Source organism: Erpetoichthys calabaricus, chromosome 3 (assembly GCF_900747795.2).
Source record: "Erpetoichthys calabaricus chromosome 3, fErpCal1.3, whole genome shotgun sequence".
Taxonomy (NCBI): Eukaryota; Metazoa; Chordata; class Cladistia; order Polypteriformes; family Polypteridae; genus Erpetoichthys; species Erpetoichthys calabaricus.
Genome location: NC_041396.2, coordinates 47080061 through 47100471, shown reverse-complemented (window position 1 = coordinate 47100471; position 20411 = coordinate 47080061). Strand labels below are relative to the sequence as shown.

Genomic DNA, 20411 nt, shown 5'->3' with positions numbered 1-20411 from the left:
GCATGCATGCTGATCTCAGGTGACGTTTGTTTATTACATTAAACTTAAACTTCTTATTTCCTTAGATTATATATTTGGCTAATACACACACACACACACACATATATATATATATATATATATATATATATACAGTAATCCCTCGCTATATCGCGCTTCGCCTTTCGCGGCTTCACTCCATCGCGGATTTTATATGTAAGCATATTTAAATATATATCGCGGATTTTTCGCTGCTTCGCAGGTTTCTGCGGACAATGGGTCTTTTAATTTCTGGTACATGCTTCCTCAGTTGGTTTGCCCAGTTGATTTCATACAAGGGACGCTATTGGCAAATGGCTGAGAAGCTACCCAACTTACTTTTCTGTCTCTCTTGCGCTGACTTTCTCTGATCCTGACGTAGGGGGATTGAGCAGGGGGGCTGTTCGCACACCTAGATGATACGGAAGCTCGTCTAAAAATGCTGAAAGATTATCTTCACGTTGCTATCTTTTGTGCAGCTGCTTCCTGAAAGGACATGCTGCACGGTGCTTCGCATACTTAAAAGCTCGAAGGGCACGTATTGATTTTTTTTATCTGTCTCTCTCTGCTTCTGACGGAGGGGGTGTGAGCTGCCGCCTTCAACAGCTTTGTGCCGCGGTGCTTCGCATACTTAAGTCAAACAGCCCTATTGATTTGTTTGCTCCTTTGAAGAGGAAGATATGTTTGCATTCTTTTAATTGTGAGACTGAACTGTCATCTCTGTCTTGTCATGGAGCACAGTTTAAACTTTTGAAAAAGAGACAAATGTTTGTTTGCAGTGTTTGAATAACGTTCCTGTCTCTCTACAACCTCCTATGTTTCTGTGCAAATCTGTGACCCAAGCATGACAATATAAAAATAACCATATAAACATATGGTTTCTACTTCGCGGATTTTCTTATTTCGCGGGTGGCTCTGGAACGCAACCCCCGCGATGGAGGAGGGATTACTATATATATATATATATATGGTTGAAATAGTTTACTGTCAGATAATGCAAAGAGTGCGCGACACGTGTTTAGCCCTAATTCTGGGCTCATCAGGCGTACACACTCACTGCACCCCCCTCTCAGGGAATTGAACCTCAGACGTCGGCGCCAGAGGTGAAGCCTCTAACGTTGCGCCACGGCGTGTGGTTCATTCGTTTGACAGCATGTAGATCGGGGTAATTACATTCATTGCATTCATAGTCTGTGTCACAATCTGATTGTATGGGTGGTTACCTACCAGGTAACGCTTGTGGTTGGTCAGCAAGTCAGCTAACATCTGCCACGGTGCCCTCATTTCAACATATATATATATATATATATATATATATATATATATATATATTATTCACGGCATTCGAAGTCTGTGTCACAATCTGATAGTGTGGGTGGTTACCTACCAGGTAACGCTTTGTGGTTGGCCAGCAATCTGCTAACATCCGTCACGGTGCCCTCAGTTTGTGAAGAGCAGATCATAGAATGGTTGAAATAGTTTACTGTCAAATAAATGCAAAGAGTACACGACACGTGTTTCGCCCTCATTCTGGGCTCATCAGGTGTACACACTCCACTGCACTCCCTCTCGGGAATCGGACGTCAGCGTCAGAGGCGATGCCCCTAACGTTGCGCCACGGCGTGTGGTTCGTTTATTTGACAGCATGTAGATCGGGGTAATTACATTCACGGCATTCGAAGTCTGTGTCACAATCTGATAGTGTGGGTGGTTACCTACCAGGTAACGCTTTGTGGTTGGCCAGCAATCTGCTAACATCCGCCACGGTGCCCTATATATATATATAGAGAGAGAGATATATATAGATATATATGGAGATATTTAATCAAATGGTTGAAAGGCTTGAAACCAATACCTACTTTTTTTTTTTTTTAATTTTACCAATTTTTCATCATTTATATACAACCCCAATTCCAATGAAGTTGGGATGTTGTGTAACAAGTAAATAGAAATTCAAAATGAGTGAAGATTTGCAAAACAACAATAAAGTTTATCAGTTTGAACATTCGATATCTTGTCTTTGTAGTGTATTCAATTGAATATAGGTTGAAAAGGATTTGCAAATCATTGTATTCTGTTTTTATTTACGTTTTACACAACGTCCCAACTTCATTGGAATTGGGGTTGTACAAATTTGGTGAAATACTCTTTTTTGAGTGATTTGGTGATATTGGCTCAGTGAATAAAGTGTTGGTCTTGGGCTTTTCTAAGAAAGACTGAAGGTTTGATTCTCCACTACACAGATGCACATTTTCAGTACTTCGCACGTGTAAGGTTTTACCATGGTTAGGATTTTCTGAAATGACAAATGAACATGGATGAATGTCACATTTCACTTTAAGATCGTAAGTTCAGTTCTACTCAGTCGCAAATGTAATTTCTGTCAAATCACCTTCCAACTTAAGTCGAGGTTTTTGTAATGCGATGAGGCCTGTGTGGCATTAGGATGGCTAAAAAATAAAAGTGACATGATTTTACTCAAAAATGCACTAAAAAGTAAAAAAACAAAAACTTTATTCAAGTTTTATAAGATGTGTCATTTTCTTTCCATAGTTAAGTGGGTTTGAAATTTCACTTTAATGAGCCTGTGCATTTTAATTGTGGGGCGCCCGTAAAATAAATAATTCAATCTTATTTTTAGTCACAATTGACCAACAATTTTAGTACAGGGAAAAAAATATTTTGTGTGTGTATTTTTGAATAAAATTGTGTCACTTAATCTTTTTTTTATTTATTTTTTTTGAGGAATGCCTTTGGCTGATTTAAAAATAATGAACTCCTTACACAGGCATCTATGTCCTAGTTATACTGAGTCAAACTGATATTTCAGACACTGAATTTAATCGTTCAGGTTCTATGTTTTCTTCTTTTGACTTCTAGTATTTATTGCCTGGTTTCCTTGCAAATGCACATTAGTAATGAATAAATTAAAGTTGAAATATTTCCTCACTGAAACCTGCCTTTTATTATCAATATCACCTGCCCCCATTGTGCTTGTTTGAATGATTCATTATATGTTTAGCTCTTTCAAAGGTAGCGATCTGCTGTTTTTGGAGTGTCTTATTTTTGTTAAAGTGTAAGCTGTGCTAATTCTGTTAGAATTCTGTGGCTCTTTCAGACATAAAGATGAAGTAGCCAGCTTCTAACCCCTGCTAACGTTTTGAAACTGCGGTCACCAGCCTCTATTGCTCTGTCTGATTTGTGCAGCCCTTTCAGTGGAACAGCCCAAGAGTAGTGATCCCATGTATAGATATTCTCATTTGCTCTGTGGATGTCATGGGGTATACCTGTAACTCAAGGCTAATCATTTTGTAATCTCCAGTGTTGTCCACCAATATAAAAAAAAATCTCAGATTAATTTGCCTTTTGTGGACATTTTTACACCACAAAACAGCCAGTATTTATCTCTTTGTTTGGAAATGTCAAAGACTGGTAGTCCTTGCAAAGATTCTTTTTTCAACAATGGATGTTGCTTTGTAGTGACTAAATATTACAAATTAATTTCTAGGGTATATTGCTCACAACTAAATAACTTGCTTTGATTCATATAAATTTCAGAGTAAAATAAGATTGTCTTGTATTACTAAAAGCTGACAATTATATGATGCTGTCCTTTTACTAAGATGTAGATACTTCAGCTCCAACATAATAATTAGACATTTGTTTAAAAATAAAGTAATTTCACATAGTGTTAAAGATCTCAGAAACCTTAAAGTAATGAAGCAAATAATATTTTTAGTTAGCTTATGTAGTCAAAGGCACATTACCCTCTCTCTTCTCTATTCAACCAGCCTGCAAAAGTCAATTTTTGAAAGTTTTAATACTTAAATATTTGGTGTATTTTTTTCAAATGGATACTAGTTTATATGTATGTAAAATGTTTCAAAATTCAGTAGTTAGAATTTATAATTTCTTTTTATAAAATATAGCTATCTACCTAAAACATAATGTGAGTTTTCTGAATGTTTTTTGTTTTATGTTTAAGGTTGTTGATGGGTTGCCCCTTGAAAGTGGAAAAAAATTGAAATACAGAACTAATGGTATGAAATTGTGGTTTTGTTTTTTTATTGCTGATTTTTTTTTTTTTTTTTTATAGAAATAGTTCATTTGTTAAAGTCAAGGTTTTTTTGATCTTTAGCTTTAATAATGTACATCCGTTTGATTCCTCTCAGTTTTGACAGTTCTGAATTGAAAAGTAAGGACAGATAATGCAGTAAGTTTTAAAATAAAACACTTGCAGCATCCCACTTCTTATGTTACAGATCTAGAAATCATACCTGAATTCCAAGCTCTCTAAAAACTTTGGGTTTTTTTTGTGCCAACCACAATTAATACTGTCCAGTTAAATACAAAAAGGTAAAGACATTCTAGCAAATGTTCCTTTTGTTAAATCTGAAATCCATATATTTACAGTATTTCTGGTATATTTCAGATTCAGAAATATATATCAGGAGAATTATTTGGTTGTCACTGATTTTAATATAGAGAGTGTAGAAATATAAACATATTTTTGGTGTTTTTATATACATACTTTTCACCAGATAGCATGTCTTAATAACAACATTAAACAAGAAATAATATATTATTATTTTCCAGGATTTTATGCAATATTGGTGTGTGCAGTAATGGTGGGAGCAGCCGTCTTCTATGGAATTGATTTTACTTACGTACATGATCATTTTCTCCAGTTTGCTTCATCTGCATTCATTTTTTCTGTGTTGCTCAGTCTTTATCTCTACATACGATCACGCTGGGCCTCTAAAGATGAATTGGCCCCAAATGGAAATTCTGGTATGTACAGGTTTTTTTTTGTTTTGTTTTGTTTTTTTGTTTTTTTTTTTACTTTTTACTTCATCTTTACTAGAGAGGTTGATACAGTTAATAGATGTTAGAGCATATATGTGTATAGTACTTACATATATTACGTTTTATTTAGTTGGTTATTAATAAACAGGATACAATTTTAACCAGATTTAATAATTAGTTGAGTTCGGTTCCTCGTGTCATTCCTTGACTGCCCGCAGCACTGAGCTGGTTTTCTGTGCTGCAAATTATTATCCATTAGGTTATACTTTGTAATTTCTTTATTATGTTTATTTAAAGACTGCTAGAAAGTAAAATATCATTTAATGTTTTTGAGCAATGTCTTAACAATTTTGTCTAGGTTTCTTGTGTGCGTTACAGATACATTGGGATTTGTGCCCAATTCTCTTTTCTCTTTGATTATGTGCAGAGAATCATGTTTCTGTGTAGGGCTTTGTTTTCAAGTATCACATTTATTTAAATGCTGTAGTTTCTGCCTTTGTCTTTTATTAAGCAGTTGTCCACAAGCCAGATGCGTTGTGTGCGAAAAAGTAAAATTATTAATAACGTAAGAAAATGCTACAAACACTACAAACATGTACATCAAGAATATTTAAAATATTTTGGAATATATGTTTTAATCTGAATATTCAAATCTTAATTTTTGGTTAATTTGACAGTTTTAGAATAGGTGTCATCAAGCTATCTGGAATCTTTAATATAATAATAAAATAGATCTTCCATTGTTAAATGTATTTGGAAAAACAACTGTTGTTGGTATTTATATAATATGCAAGATGACTTGGAAACATGATGTGCAATATTCATATTATTTTAATAATAACTGCACATATCAATTAACATTTTGATCGTTTTACTTTTTTTTTCCTAGATTATTTTTGCTCAGTGATGTGTACTTTTTCTTTTTTCTTTTAACTTTACATTCATAGGTAATTTGTTCTATGACTTTTTTATTGGCCATGAATTGAACCCTCGTGTAAAATCCTTGGATCTTAAATACTTCTGTGAACTACGCCCAGGATTAATTGGATGGGTAAGTGCTTCTTCCCTCTAATGCACATACACTGTTTTCTGAAAAGTGACTTGTCCAGAAACAATTTTGTCATTGTGGATTATGGTATAGATGTAGAAGTGATATACAGTGGAACCTCGGTTTGTGAGCATATTTCGTTCCGGAAACGTGCTCGCAGTCCAAATCACTCGTATATCAAAGTTAATTTCCCCATAAGAAATAATGGAAACTCAGATTATTCGTTCCACAACCCAAAACTATTCATATAAAAATGATTAATACAAAATATAAAGTAAAAATACATAAAACACATTAACCTGCACTTTACCTTTGAAAAGAACCATGGCTGGTGTGAGTGAGTTTCTAAACTCTTGTGGGATTCCACTCAATGGGACGACACGCGGAAGAGCGTCCCAAAGCAATCACAGTCTCCCAGAGCTGTAGCAGTTCACCGAAAAAGCAAATCCGAAAAGATCGCGAACATGCTATAAGCGCCTCCCGTCGATGGGTGATACAAGGAACATTATAAATGCACAGGGCACAAAAGCAAATCCAAAAAGATAGCGAACATGCTATAAGCGCCTCCCGTCGATGGGTGATACAAGGAACATTATAAATGCACAGGGCACAATATTACTTGGCCACAACCCTGCCTGACTGCTGTGTCTGTTTATAGGAGAGTGGCAGATCCCGCTACAATAAATAACCGCGCTGTTTCAAGCTAAATAAAGCTGGTGTTGCTAAAGTACTGAGACTCAGCTTTGTGTTTTGGGGTGCAAGACGGGGACTCGCACGTCACAGCACACACACACGCACAATGCTGTAGTAAAAAGTATACTCTTGTACGGATGTTGACTATATGAGTGAGGCACGCCGACTCAGACTGAGAATAGGAGACGATTGCCCACAATCCCGCAGAGAGAGAGAGAGGATCCATCAGCTCAGTTGTGATCACATGACGCTCAGCAGACAAAGCGTATACATACTACTCGTATTGCAAGACCTCGCTCATTTATCAAGTCAAAATTTATTGAAAATTTTAGCTCGTCTTACAAAACACTCGTAAACCCAAGTTACTCGCAAACCGAGGTTCCACTGTATTACTTATTCACTGTATCCACTGTATTTAAATATTTAAGCAATATTTATTGGTTTTTTTTTTTTCTTTTTTAATAATTTCTAAGGTAATCTTTGACTTTGATTAACCTTTTTGAAATTTCTTTTAGGTTCTTATTAATTTTTCAATGGCTTTGGCAGAAATGAAAGAACAAAATATCGAATATCCTTCATTGGCAATGATACTAGTTAATGCTTTTCAGCTCATTTATGTGTTGGATGCTCTTTGGAATGAGGTAAATAACTGTTAATGAGTTCACCATTTGAAATTAGTTTTCAGTATACTTCCAGGACTTAATTTATTGTGTGCTAGAATTAAATTTCAAGATCTTAATTTGCTTAACATTTTAGGAAGCATTTTGTTGCTGTAAAGCAAGTCCCTAATATTATTTTTCAAGTTATTTCATTGCAGAATTATTTAGACCCTTGAATGAATATGAATTTTATTTTATGTTGCAAAAAAAATTCTTTAATAACCTGCTCCTAATATTTCATTCATAAACAGAAGTAAACTAATATTAAAAAAAGTGTCTTAATTTCAGTGGTATGCCTGTCTTTTTATGATGTAAGTCAAAATGAATGCAGGAATCCCTCTATGTAACAGCAATAGTTGTAAAAATGTCAAAATAATACCTGTCTCTATGGAACTCAGTGGTCAATTAGTGAATTTAAAAAAAAAAATACTTGTATAAGTGATGGAACTTTTGAAACAACATAACAATTATAACATACATCAAATGAAAGTATTTTTGGTTACTACTTGATGTAAGTTGAAGCACAACCTACAAAGTGTTTAAAATATCTGTGACTGCAAAACCAGCTAAAGAGTTTCACCAGTGCATTTTTAGAGTTTTAGAAGTTTGTAGTCAGCATATTTTAGTTTCTATCTTTAGTTTTTCTAGTAAACAGTAACACATCTCATTTGAACTGTTCAGTTTAATCAAGCAAGTTTTCCATAATATATCGCATATATTTATAACTCAGAAATATTTTTTTTTGTCATGTCTGATTAGTTTGTAAGGTGCTGTGTAAGTGTGAATCTAATATAAAGAGACCTTTTTTGACACCCAGTGCTACATTAAGCCATCTTAAGAAAACTTGGTCATTTTATACTGTACTTACTGGCTATGGCTCTCTGTGGATTAAGGCCCTGTCACACTACACAAATTTTCCAGTGGTCCCTCCCTTCTTAGTAACAGACTTCATTTACATAATCTTAATTGGGGTTTGATCAATAATATCAGGCACCAGTTTTTAGGCTGATGTTTAGTCTCTACATATGCATTGTCAGTCAGCACAGTTATGATGTTGAAACTCAAGTTTGACATTATTTTTCTAGTTTAAAAAAGATCTCAATATGAGAAGCCACTCCCTATAATTGAGGATTAACAACTTAAAATGCCTTGGAATACTAAAGTTTTTAACAATAAGGCAAAATTTTACAGACAATTCATAGTCTTTCATTTATTTGCTGTTGTACTTGTGGTTCAGAATTTTCCTGTAAAGTACTATATTCCATGTTTTTCTATATTTCCACATTGTCTTTACCCATGCCATAGTGACCATTGCATAGGTTTCTCTATGTGTCCACAAGGTTGTCACTCTTTTACCAACATTGTCTTTGTTTCAAAAGTCCGGCACTTATCCAGTAAAGTAAAATAAAATTAAAAAAAAAGGGAAAGTGTTTACATTCAAATAGTTATACATGTATCTCTGCATGTAGCAGGAAGTGCTTGATAGAGCACTTACTTATCTGCAAACTTCACAGTGTAACTACTGTTCCAGTGTCTGTTTTCTCATCAAAGTGAGGTGGAGGTTGTTGTTCAGTATGATTTTTGAAATTCCCTGTCTGTCAGCTTTCATAAAAGCAGAGGTTTGACTTTCTGAGACTTTACTCCATAAATTGCAGCAATTGCTTGATAATTTATTGTCAAAATGCAGCCCAGACTGCTATTTTTGGCATGTTTTTTCAATGGCCTGTTTTCAAACTAGCAATTCTTTCTTCTAAAATGTATCTGAAATCCTTTACTCTTGTAAGAAGTGCCACTTATTACTCTGGCTCTGGAGCAAATTACATTTTTCATGCAAATAAGCTTAGCCCAAGTGCAGTGTTGACTGTGAATTTATTTGGACTCGTCAAATGAACAGTCATTGCATTGTATGCGGAAAAGAGATCTTCATATTTACACATCCTTACAAATCAGATGTGTTTACGTTTACTCAGAGGCATGATGAAAAATATGTTTGTAGTTTTTGGGTGTTTTTGTCATATCGTTAGTGTATTAAGTTGAATTTTACTAGCCCTGTGAGAAAAGCTGTGATAGCTTTTCATTTAGGGCAAGTTTATTTTTACATGTCAATACAATTTTCCAGTATTATAACTTACTATTGGTGTCCTTATGTTATTAAAGTAAATGCAAATGCCACTTTTTCACAATGGTCCCTCAATTTGTTTTCAAGCCAACTATCTTAACTTATTTTCATCTCTGGTCTTTTGCATTTGTCTTCAGTATCTGTCAATGTGAGATTTTAATGTTGGTCTAATGTTAGTTGGTGGGAGTCGGGGAGATATGCAAATTTAAGCATTCTAGTAGACTGTCAGGTCTAATAAACTGTTACTTTTTCAGTAATTGTGCAGTATAAGGTTTTATAAGCTGAAATAATGCCAACAATAAATAAATCTGTGTAAGTCTTTAGCAAGCACACTACTGGTTGTTTAACAATAATTATCTATATTAAACAGTATAAATTATAAGCATATAATGCATTTCAATTACATTAATTAATGCATGCATCTCAGGATATATACTGTACATGTACACTAAATCATTCATTTGTTTAAAATCACACTTAGCTGGCAAAAAAAGCACTTACTTAAGAGTCTTTCAGTTCTTATTTTGGGTGTTCACGCCCATTTCTTGCAAAAGATTGGTGCAAGATTCTTGGGTCATCTTGCATACACTGCTCTGTTGAGATCTATCCCCAGATTTTAGGTCGGGTGACTGTGAGGCCATGGCAGAAGAGTCCGCTTATGTCTTGATGTATTCCATTTTAGATTTTGAGGTGTGTTTCAGATCATTATTTTAACTACAACTTTTTTATGGATGATGTGATGTTTGCTTCCAGAATTTGCTGGTATTTATTTGAATCCATTCTTCCGTCTTCCAATGACATGTTCCCTGTGCCACTGGCTGTAACACAAGCCCAAAGCATCATCAATCCACCACCATGCTTATTAGTTGGAGAGGTGTTCATTTGGTACCATTTTTTTCTCCAAATATACCTCACACATTGTGGCCAAAAAGTTGTATTTGTGACTACGTCAGTCCTTAGGACTGGTTTCCAAAATGCATCTGGCTTGTTTAGATCTTCATTTGCAAACTTCAGACACAAAATTTTGTGGATAGGACACAAGAAAGGTTTTCTTCTGTTGACTCTACCATGGAAGTGATATTTGACCAGGTGTCGCTGCACAGAAGAAGCGTGCACCACCACTCCAGAGTCTGCTAAATCTTCCTGAAAGTCTTTTTGCAGTCAAGCATTGGATTTTATTTGCCTATCTAGCAATCCAACAAACAGTTCTTTCAGAACGTTTTCTATCTTCGTGTTGACTTCTCCTGCTTTGTGAGCATCAATTTTTTTAGTTTTCGGAATGATAGGCAGCTGCTTAGAGGAGCCCAAGGCTGCTGATTGTTGGGAAAAGGCTGGAAGAGTCAGAGAATTTGTACAGCTTTGCAATATGCATCACCTGGGGTTCCCTAAAGATAACTGTGAACAGGTCCTAGCTCTAACTAAGGTCTGTAACCCTTGGTAAAGGTTCTTTGAGTCCTCAAATATCTTTGGTGCCCAAACTTTTGCAATACACCAATCTTGCATAAAATGCTGAAAAGAAATGTTTAACTTTATGCCTTTTGGTGATTTTGTTTTTCAACTTTTGCTCACTTAACTAGCAATTCACAGTAACAGACAATTTAAGCCAGCGTGCCCAAACTTTTGCATACCACTTTACGATTGAGAGAGTGACAAACGTCAGACTTCTCTGTTATGTGGGATTATTTAAAAAGAAAGTAAAAATAACTGTCATTTAACCGGTTTAAATGTTTAATTAAAACATCCTCTTAGAATATTTGAAAATATCATACACTTCATCTTTTTGCTTTTATTCATAGTTTTTTCAAGGAGAAAACAAATGACTAAACACACCAAAATATTGTAGTATATATTGGTAATCTGTCATCTTTACTGCCAATATCATTATTGGTCTAAAAAATCTATTTTGGTCAGGCCCTAATCTTAAGAAGTCAAAGTGCAGTTTTGGCACATCCTGTAACTACCACTCATGTAGTTTGACATCCACAGAGACATAGGATAGGTCAGAAGTTCACATTGACAACTTCAAACTGGTTTAATTTTGTTTTAAGTTGTAAGCACAGGCTCCGTGTGTGAGAGCTGTCAACTAGTGAGTGCTCACTTGGAAAAGCAATACATGGGGATGTGATGTACTTGTTCTTGAAATAAAGGGAGGCTGGTCTGTCTGATGTCTTGTATTTTATGTATCATAACACAATGAGGAAGAAAAAAGAGAGACCACCTGATTCCATCTTAACTCAGACAGCACTGCTATGTTCAGGTAGCACATTATTGGCAGTCAGAAAACGATGTTCAAGATACTTTGGAAATGTGAACCTGTACTCGAAAGTGGTAATGAAGTTCTGTAGTTAGTTTGCCATCCCCCGTGATTACTAGTCATGTAATCTAACATCCTCAAGCAATGAAATAGACAACAGTAATCATCAAGTCTGGCATTCCCTCTGACTAGGTAAATAATTTATAGCTTTTAGGATACAAAAATTATAAACACTTGTAAAATATTTAACTATTCCTAAAAACACTCATTATAAAAATAAGTATGTATAACACAAAATCTTGAATATATAAGAAATGTTGCATTTATTGATAAAAGTCCAACTGCATTTTTTGTTAAATAGTCTAACCTCTTGTACATGTATTACATTATTTGAAGGAATCCTTTATTAAAGTGGCTTTAGAAGATAATTCTACTTGAGTGTTTGTGCTGTTAAAATGTTTCTGTAACAAAATTGAAATCTAACTTTACATGTTTATTACACAGAAGAATTATTTTTAAATATTCTAATTTGTATTACAAATAATACTATTACAGATTGTAAGTGTGCTTTATTTGTCATTGCTTTCTTCCAAACTCCAAACAGACAGTGCATGCATATTTGTATTAAATGTTCAGATCTCCAAACAGATCCCCTTGGGAAACTTCCATAGTTTTGTGATTTAAAAACTAATGCCATTTCATTCATCATCCCAGGGAAGTTTTTCACAGTTTTTATTAACATATCATGCCATGGTAAGAAGCTTTTCCCATATGCTTTAAGAACCAAAAAATAAAACCTCATTCTGGAAATGTTATTTAAGTCTGCTTGTAAAGCTTTGCAGACTCTCTGAACTACAGTCTGTGGTATTTGGTCAATTGTAAAGGTGGCATGACTCCAGGGACACCTTTTTTTTTCCTCAATTCACCCCACCCCAGATTATTTCTAATAAAAATCAAATCTTCAATTCATCAACCTTTAGTTTATTCATGTTTACAGTGCTTTCCTTTTTAGTTCAAAGACTCGCATAAATGTTTTGGAAAGTAGAGGTGTGTTACAGTTATGATATCCAATGAATAAATTACTTTTCAAATTTTCACAGTATTATTGATGTACTTTGATTTATTCATATTGTTTATATTTGTCTTAATGTGACTTTCTATTGCAGGAAGCTATTTTGACCACTATGGATATTGTTCATGATGGATTTGGATATATGTTGGCCTTTGGTGATTTAGTTTGGGTTCCGTTTGTTTACAGCTTACAGGCTTACTATTTGGTCAATCATCCTAATCAGCTTTCTTGGCCGTTTGGTGCAGTAATCATCATTCTTAATGGTAAGCAGCAACACCTTTTTAGTATGTTAAATACAGTATTGTTTTCTCCTCTTCTTCTATTTTAACACTTCGATTTAATTAATCAGTCCTATTGTAATGTAGCTACTAGAGTACTTCAGAGGAGTAAAAGCCACCTCAAATTCAACCCATGAGCTTCCTTGGTAGAGTCTACAACTACTTGACTTGTGTTAAAATTTCATATTTGGTGCCACAAAATTATAAGGAGGAAGACACACCATGGCAAAACAAGTCAACAAAATATTTCAGGTGGAGTAATAGTTTCAAGAATATGCAAAATAGCAAACTATGAGGAATATATATATATGATTTATTTATTTATTTTTTTTTTTTAAGTTTTATGTGTTGTCTCTTGGTGTGGACAGAGAGATAGTGAGAAACTACAAGAGCATGGATGCGCACCAGTACCATCACAGATAGGGTCCTTTGACATCTATTTAACAGCATTGTTTTGTTTTTCTGAGGGTTGCATTAGAAATAGTCAGACAAATAAAGGTGAGAGCCACTCTGAGTAGGTGCAAATTCATTCATTAAGTGCTTTGGAAACCGCAGGATGCTTAATCATTGTTGGCCCAGGGGAAAGACTTAAAGCCACGCCAGTGTGATTTTTGTATAAGAGAGAGACATTTTTTGTGATTTTGATTTTCACAACACCTATCTGCATAACGGACATACCGACTTGAGTAGTTCTCAGAATACTGACTTAGAACTGCATGATCATAATGGCTTCAATAATAAAATGACTTTATCTGTGTTGGGTGTGTTTTTATTTCTGTGACCCGCCTACAATTTGCTTCCTTTACTAGTGTTTACAATTGCAAAACTTTTTTGTTTAGCATCAGATCACTTTCATCCCCTATAGTAATTTTCTTCCACCAAAATACAACAATGCAGATTAAAAAGTACATTGCCACCAACTGCAGAGGGAAATGCATATGCAGTGAACTGCCTAAAACAAAATGGTAACACACCTGAGGTCACTCTAGTTTATTTAAAAGTGTACAGCTTTCACGTTCTTTCAAATCCAAAATAATACTGATACAACATGCAAATGCTACAAACCAACACTGCATTCTATAGCTGTGCAGGCGACCAAGGTCCTGCAAAGTTTTTTTTTGGACAAAGTGAGGCTAACATCATTGAAACAATTTTTGTATTCATGCCTTTATCTCGGCCGGACTTTCTGCTTTAAAACCTCATCGTTGACAAGCTATTTTTGTGGGCATGGATGATTCCTTGTTGGCTTGTTTGATAGTAGTTTTTGCTTTTACCAACAGATGATGGTAATCCTTGTGTTTCAGTGAAGGGTGATGGTCAACCACATTCTGATTGATGAAATGGCTTGTAATCAAAACATTTTTGGTGCAAGATCTGCACTACTTTTCCCCCAAAGTAATTATGGCAACCACTACAACAGGAAAAATTGTCTGTCCTTTCATAGCTCATCATTTACTCGGATTTCCTTGGCTTAACTGACAAAATAGATCATAATAGAGAAATATGTACGCCCTGAGAATAAGGTTGATAATTTTGCTTATTTGTTTTTAACCCCCCTAGGGGCCTTTGGTAAAATTAGAACCACGTGGTCCAGTCATGTAATCAATCTTGGTTTTCTTCAATAATGCTTTGTGGACTGTTAAATGATTCCCCATCAGCTAGCATGTGGGAACAGTTCACCTAAACCTGAGAGTCCCCTAACTAACTTTCTATCTAAAAGAGAGGGGGGGCAATGAACTTCATTCAGTGTACATTTATTGTCAGCACTGTGTAGTGTGGTCATAACTTTTATTTATTTCTTTGTTTATATATATATATATATATATATATATATATATATATATATATATATATATATATATATAATATAAATACACACACATACATACAGTATAACAGGGGGAGGTTGGATTAATTGAGGTGGGTTTCAAAAGGTGTTGGTCATAAAGTCTTTATTATTTAGATATGCAGGCTTAAAAAGAAGAACATGTTGGGTTCAAGTCTAAGTGTTGATTAATGTTGTTTTCATTAGAGAAACAAGATTCAGTCAGCTCTCATGCACTCATAGTATTGGCCCTGAATTTTACTTTCTCAGTGTCCCAGTTAAACATGTGTCCTTTTGACCTTGTATGTGTGTAAATCAGAGAATGTGGGTCTGTCCATGGCATTGCAATGTTCCTGTATACATGTTGTAAGTCTTTTAGATGTTTGTCCCACATATACTGCTGGGCTTGCAGTTTGTTGTCTCTGTGGTGTTGATTTTGTTCTCTCTCTCTCTCTCTCTCTCTCTCGTGTCACTCGCACACGTGAAATGCACTGTTCGTAATATTATCATTGTTGTTCATTGTTATGTTATTATTTGTATCATTATTATACTTTCTACACTTCTGACTTTTAGTGTTGTTTGCATTAGAAAGATATTTAATAAAAATGTAATACTTTAACATTTTTTGAAAAAAAAAGACATCAAAGTTAATTTATGCAAAGACTTTAAATGTGTTAGTGGTCTGTTTTTGTGTTAATTTTCTGGACAATTGTTTACAAAAGACCACATTAATGTTCTGCTTTCTTGAATGTTCATTTAATTGTGGTTTTAATATTTTTATATATACTGTTTGCAACAGATTTCAGTACTTGTTCAATTAACATTTTATGACACTAGGGGCCTTCGTCCCTTGCTCGCTTCGCTCGCCAACCCCCCTAGCCTGTGCTATGCGTCAGCAAATTCGTGTTTCTGCCGCTTGCGTATGTGGATTTCACTTTCACCAAACAACAAATCTTTTAATTCTCACAGATACACCTCTTCATTGGGAAGAAACATTATTTTTCCTGATGGCAACACAAATTAAGACGATCTACAAATCTCCAACTTAAAGTTTAAATCAAAACAATATATTCGCTCTCTTTTCGCTGTTCCATTATTTCACTGAGTAATAATTTCCGTTTGTTTGCATTAATGTGATCTTTACTATTTTTTTTGAGACGTTCGAATTTTAGTACTTTCATCATCTCTAACCTTCTCTGCATGTGTGTCGCGCCAACATTTTTGAATTCTTTACGACGTTGTACTTTGTCATCTACGGTTTGTCTTTTATTTCTGGCCCCGGGCGTCGTTAAATCTCTTGGCACAAAGTCTCGTCTTGCAGGACGTGAAAGTATCTCTCTGAATAAGTCACGTCTTGTCCCAGGATTTTCTTTAATATAATAGAAAGATTTGTAACATTTCATTGTACTACTTCAGTAATAGTATTTTTTTCAAACATAGGGAAAACTGTTAAATGGATTTAAACTTCTTTACTTTTTAAAGTTCTGTTTAACAGAACTTTACTGTTACCTTTTAGAAAAGATTGCATTACTTGAAATAGTATTTGTATTTAATGGCTAAATTTCTATTTGTTTCCATAGCACTAGGGTGTTGTACCATGTTAGCCATTATGAATGTAGAGAAAAGCCAAGCAAAATGACACCTTTTATTGGCTAACTAAAAAGATTACAATATGCAAGCTTTCGAGGCAAATCAGGTCCCTTCTTCAGGCAAGATGTAATACAGAAACTGGAGTTCTCTATGTTTATATACAAACTCTAGGACAAGAAACAACATTGGTAAATATTTAAATGAGAAATTTTAAATGTAAAAACTTAATAGATTCATTCAGGCTAGGGTTAATTTAACAGGAGAGAAAAGAACAATGTATTGTCAAGATCTCTGGATAAGATAACTGTCCAACAAAGTCTTTTGAAGTTTGTAATGAGTTTTTTCAAAACAATGTGGGTCTGTAGACAGGTTGTCTGTCATTCTGAGAGATGTAAACAATCCTCATATCTGGCCATAAAACTCTTGTCTTTATTCAATCCATGTTGTAAAGTATTACATTTTAGCATGAGTTTAACTTCCCATTCTTTTCTCTCATGCTGTGTTTTGAAGTTGCCCATAAGCACTGTGACTTTAAAGTCCTTCTCACAGTGTCCATGGCTGTTGAAGTGGGCCGCCACAGGAACATCTGTATTGCCATGTTTAATGTGGAACCTGTGTAAATTCATTCTCTGGCGGAGTGTTTGTCCAGTTTCTCCCACTTAGATTTTTATAATTAAAGAACTTCAGCCAATACTAAACAATGACCAAACACTGAAAAATGTATTTCCTGATCCTCCCCTCCTGGCATACAGACAACCACCAAACCTTCAACTAATTGTCCGAGGCTCCCTAAGTGAACCAACAGAAAATGGCACATCTCCATGCCTACAGAAAAGATGCAAAACATGTACCCACATCTATGATACAGACCGTATAGTTATACCACACTGCCAACTTGAACATCACATAAAGGGGTCATTTTCCTGCAGATCATCTAATGTAGTCTACCTAATTTTCTGCATGAAATGTCCTGACACTGCACTCTATGTGGGAGAAACTGGACAAACACTCCTCCAGAGAATGAATTTACACAGGTTCCACATTAAACATGGCAACACAGATGTTCCTATTTTGAAGCTGCTTGCTCAACTTTTGAAATTCTAATTCTGTTTTTTTTTTATTTCATAGGTACTGGATATTTAGTTTTTCGGAAAGCCAATTCCCAGAAAAATGTATTCAGAAGAAATCCTCATGATCCTAGGGTGGCACGTAAGTTTTTACATCTTTCTAGTAGTTTTATCTTGACAGTATATTTGGTGTTAATTTGTTTTATTTTTTTTATTAAAGATTTAAAGACTATATCCACTGCAACTGGGAAAAGCCTTTTAGTGTCTGGAATGTGGGGATTTGTCCGTCATCCTAACTATTTAGGTGACATTATTATGGCACTTGCTTGGTCATTACCTTGTGGTAAGTATTGAACTTTTGGAGTTAGGTTTTCTTTTAATAGATTTTAACTGTGTTTTTGAACCTTTACTTAAACACACTGATGCTTTTATTTAGAAAACATAATAAAAATAATAATAGGTAAGTGAAGCACTATAGATACAAAATTATAATGTAGGCTATAAATTAGTGCAAAGGGCTGTTTGTTGCTTGAACACCTGTTGATAGTTTCAGTACATAATGAGTTAACTAATCAAACTCATTATGTCATTAGTCACATTGTTTATAAAGTGGGAAGGTGAAACACCCCTTGGTACCTGCAGAAAGGTGTGCAACTCAGCTGAAGATGCTGTTGAGACAGCGCCATCCAAAAAGCCAAATTGCTGGTCTAAATGCTGTTTTGCTGGTGGAAATGAACTCTTGGACCATCTTAATAATCAACAATTAATAAAGAAATACAGGCTGCCCAAAGGTGAAAATAATGACGCTCTTTGGTTGGGAGTAGCATGAAATGGAAAGAGGAATACAGCAGAATGTTTCCTTCGGTCCCTCTCTACAGCTTCCAACAGCTACCCGTTTCTGTGTTTCCCTTTTAAATTTGGTCACATCTGGTTCAAATCCCGTAAACGCCAGAAGTGACACTACATTGGATCCGTGAGCAAGGCCCCTAATCTGCAATTGCTTTTTCCTGGGTTTGACGTTACACTGCATCCAGCCCTGCAGTGCTGAGGTGTCACCAGCCACACTTGGGTCCCAATCCAGGTGCACACGCCCAACGTCTCTCTGACACAGGCACATCAAAAGTACATATGATAAAAAAATATATATATGAACAGAATCTGAGGTAGTAGCAATACTTTTTTTTCTACTTTTGAAATAAAAAAACATTTTTCTCACATCTGACCCATGCACATCTCAAAATGCATAAAATCAAAAAAAATGCACAGTATTAGCAATAACTTTGGTTTCCCTTTTGAAATATGAGGTCCTCCCCCAATTTAAAGCAGTGGTCATGACAGGCAAGGGATTTCCCACCCCCTGTAGAACTTTTATTGATTGAAACTATTTCATTCACATGGTTTTAATCACTCATATGACAAATGTTAAATTTGAGTCCCACAACAATACCTTTCCCATGGAAATTTTTTTTCCCCCCAATAAAAAACTACCTGAGTAAATGTTTAAGAGCAAAGCACCACGTATAGCATTTCTGATACCGTTTTAAGAAAATTTACTGTCTGCCATCAATCGCAGCACAGACCATTTAAATGATAGTAATACACTTGTAACCTTACAATGCAGATTTCATCACATCGCTGTGTGTGACGAAACAGTGAGCAGGCGACTGCTCGTACATGTTTACTGACGGACAGGTTGGCATTTTGAATGGAGTATGCTTTAAATGCACAGATTTCTTCATACATGATGGGCAAATGTTTTTTCATGCTTACCTTTTGTTTTGATGACCAGTTGCATCATATTAAACCCTTTGTTCATTATTCTGGCACAAGAGTAACCAGCATCTCACTGAAATTCACGGCCTTCCCGTCAGCAGCGCCATGTACTTAGAAAAATTTTTGTCGTGTATGTCTCCAAGTCTGATGTAATTTTCGCCGTAAATCTCTTGTATTCAGCCCAAGGTATAAAACGGCCTTTATGCGGTTCAGTGATATGCAAGGGGAGCCCGTACCAACACTCATGTTAACGGTACATCCACTAATCATTACAAAATGGCCTTGCATCTGTTACAATATAATAGTTTAAAGTTTCAATTATTCATTCACCACTGGTGAACTAAATAGAAATGATAATTGCCAAAACCTATTTTTGGTCAATTTAGTTGCAGTCTGGATCCCTGGCTGGACCACTCAAATATTGTTTCTGGGCTGCAAGTGGCCCTCGGGCTGCCATTTGAATAGGCCTGGTATAGTGCATTTTCAAATAAAAGGAGAAGAAAAAAATCTTTCAGTCTTGTTCTGCATCCTAGAGTGACATCCCTCATGCTAAACCACTTTTTTAACACAATCATAAGTCTGCTGATGGAGGATTAGTAAAGGAATGGGGAGTATTAACTGTGCAGTTTAGGAGGTTAAAGACCTCACCCACACTAGCATAGATGCTGGGTTTCAATAAATATTTCTGGCATAATGCTTTTCGTAAAATGATTTTGTGACATGAGAAGCGAAATGAACAAGTGGCCTTCAGATTCAAGTGGCCCACTGTGATCTGACTTAAAACAATGGTCGTTAGTAGAAAACACATGGTGATCTTGAAGATTGTAATGCCAAGTGCTGATAAAGTAGTGCTGACACATGAAAGCTAGCTGCACGTTTGTTCCAGTTTGTATCATTTTGGAGCTGTTGCTTGTCATGCAAAACAATGAGAAAGTGACAATACAACCAAGTAAGGACTTCAGTTTCCAGCCACTATCAGGATTACACAAGTGTCCTTTAATCATTGGAGCCTGACTTGGGCTATAGATACTGTATAGGTGTATGCAAACTTTGCCATTAGTGCATTTGAAGAGGTTGTGTTTTAAACTTCACAATTAGAAGAGAAGCTCATCTGTTTGATGTTGTTGTTTTATTTATTAAAACAGGATGAAAGAATTAGAAAAAGGGCAGAGACTGTTACTGTAGCAGCACCAGCTTTGGATGTAATTT

General features: G+C 35.3%; 1 protein-coding gene across 1 annotated transcript in view; it reads left to right on the top strand.

Moving 5' to 3' along the window:
• lbr (lamin B receptor) overlaps nt 1-20411 on the top strand; it is an 85389-nt gene that overhangs the window by 60737 nt on the left and 4241 nt on the right. The window contains exons 8-14 of the mRNA XM_028796755.2: nt 4004-4058; nt 4615-4809; nt 5772-5875; nt 7081-7206; nt 12764-12932; nt 17491-17571; nt 17650-17772. Of these exons, the coding sequence (XP_028652588.1) occupies nt 4004-4058; nt 4615-4809; nt 5772-5875; nt 7081-7206; nt 12764-12932; nt 17491-17571; nt 17650-17772 (853 nt within the window). The remainder of the gene's footprint in view (nt 1-4003; nt 4059-4614; nt 4810-5771; nt 5876-7080; nt 7207-12763; nt 12933-17490; nt 17572-17649; nt 17773-20411) is intronic.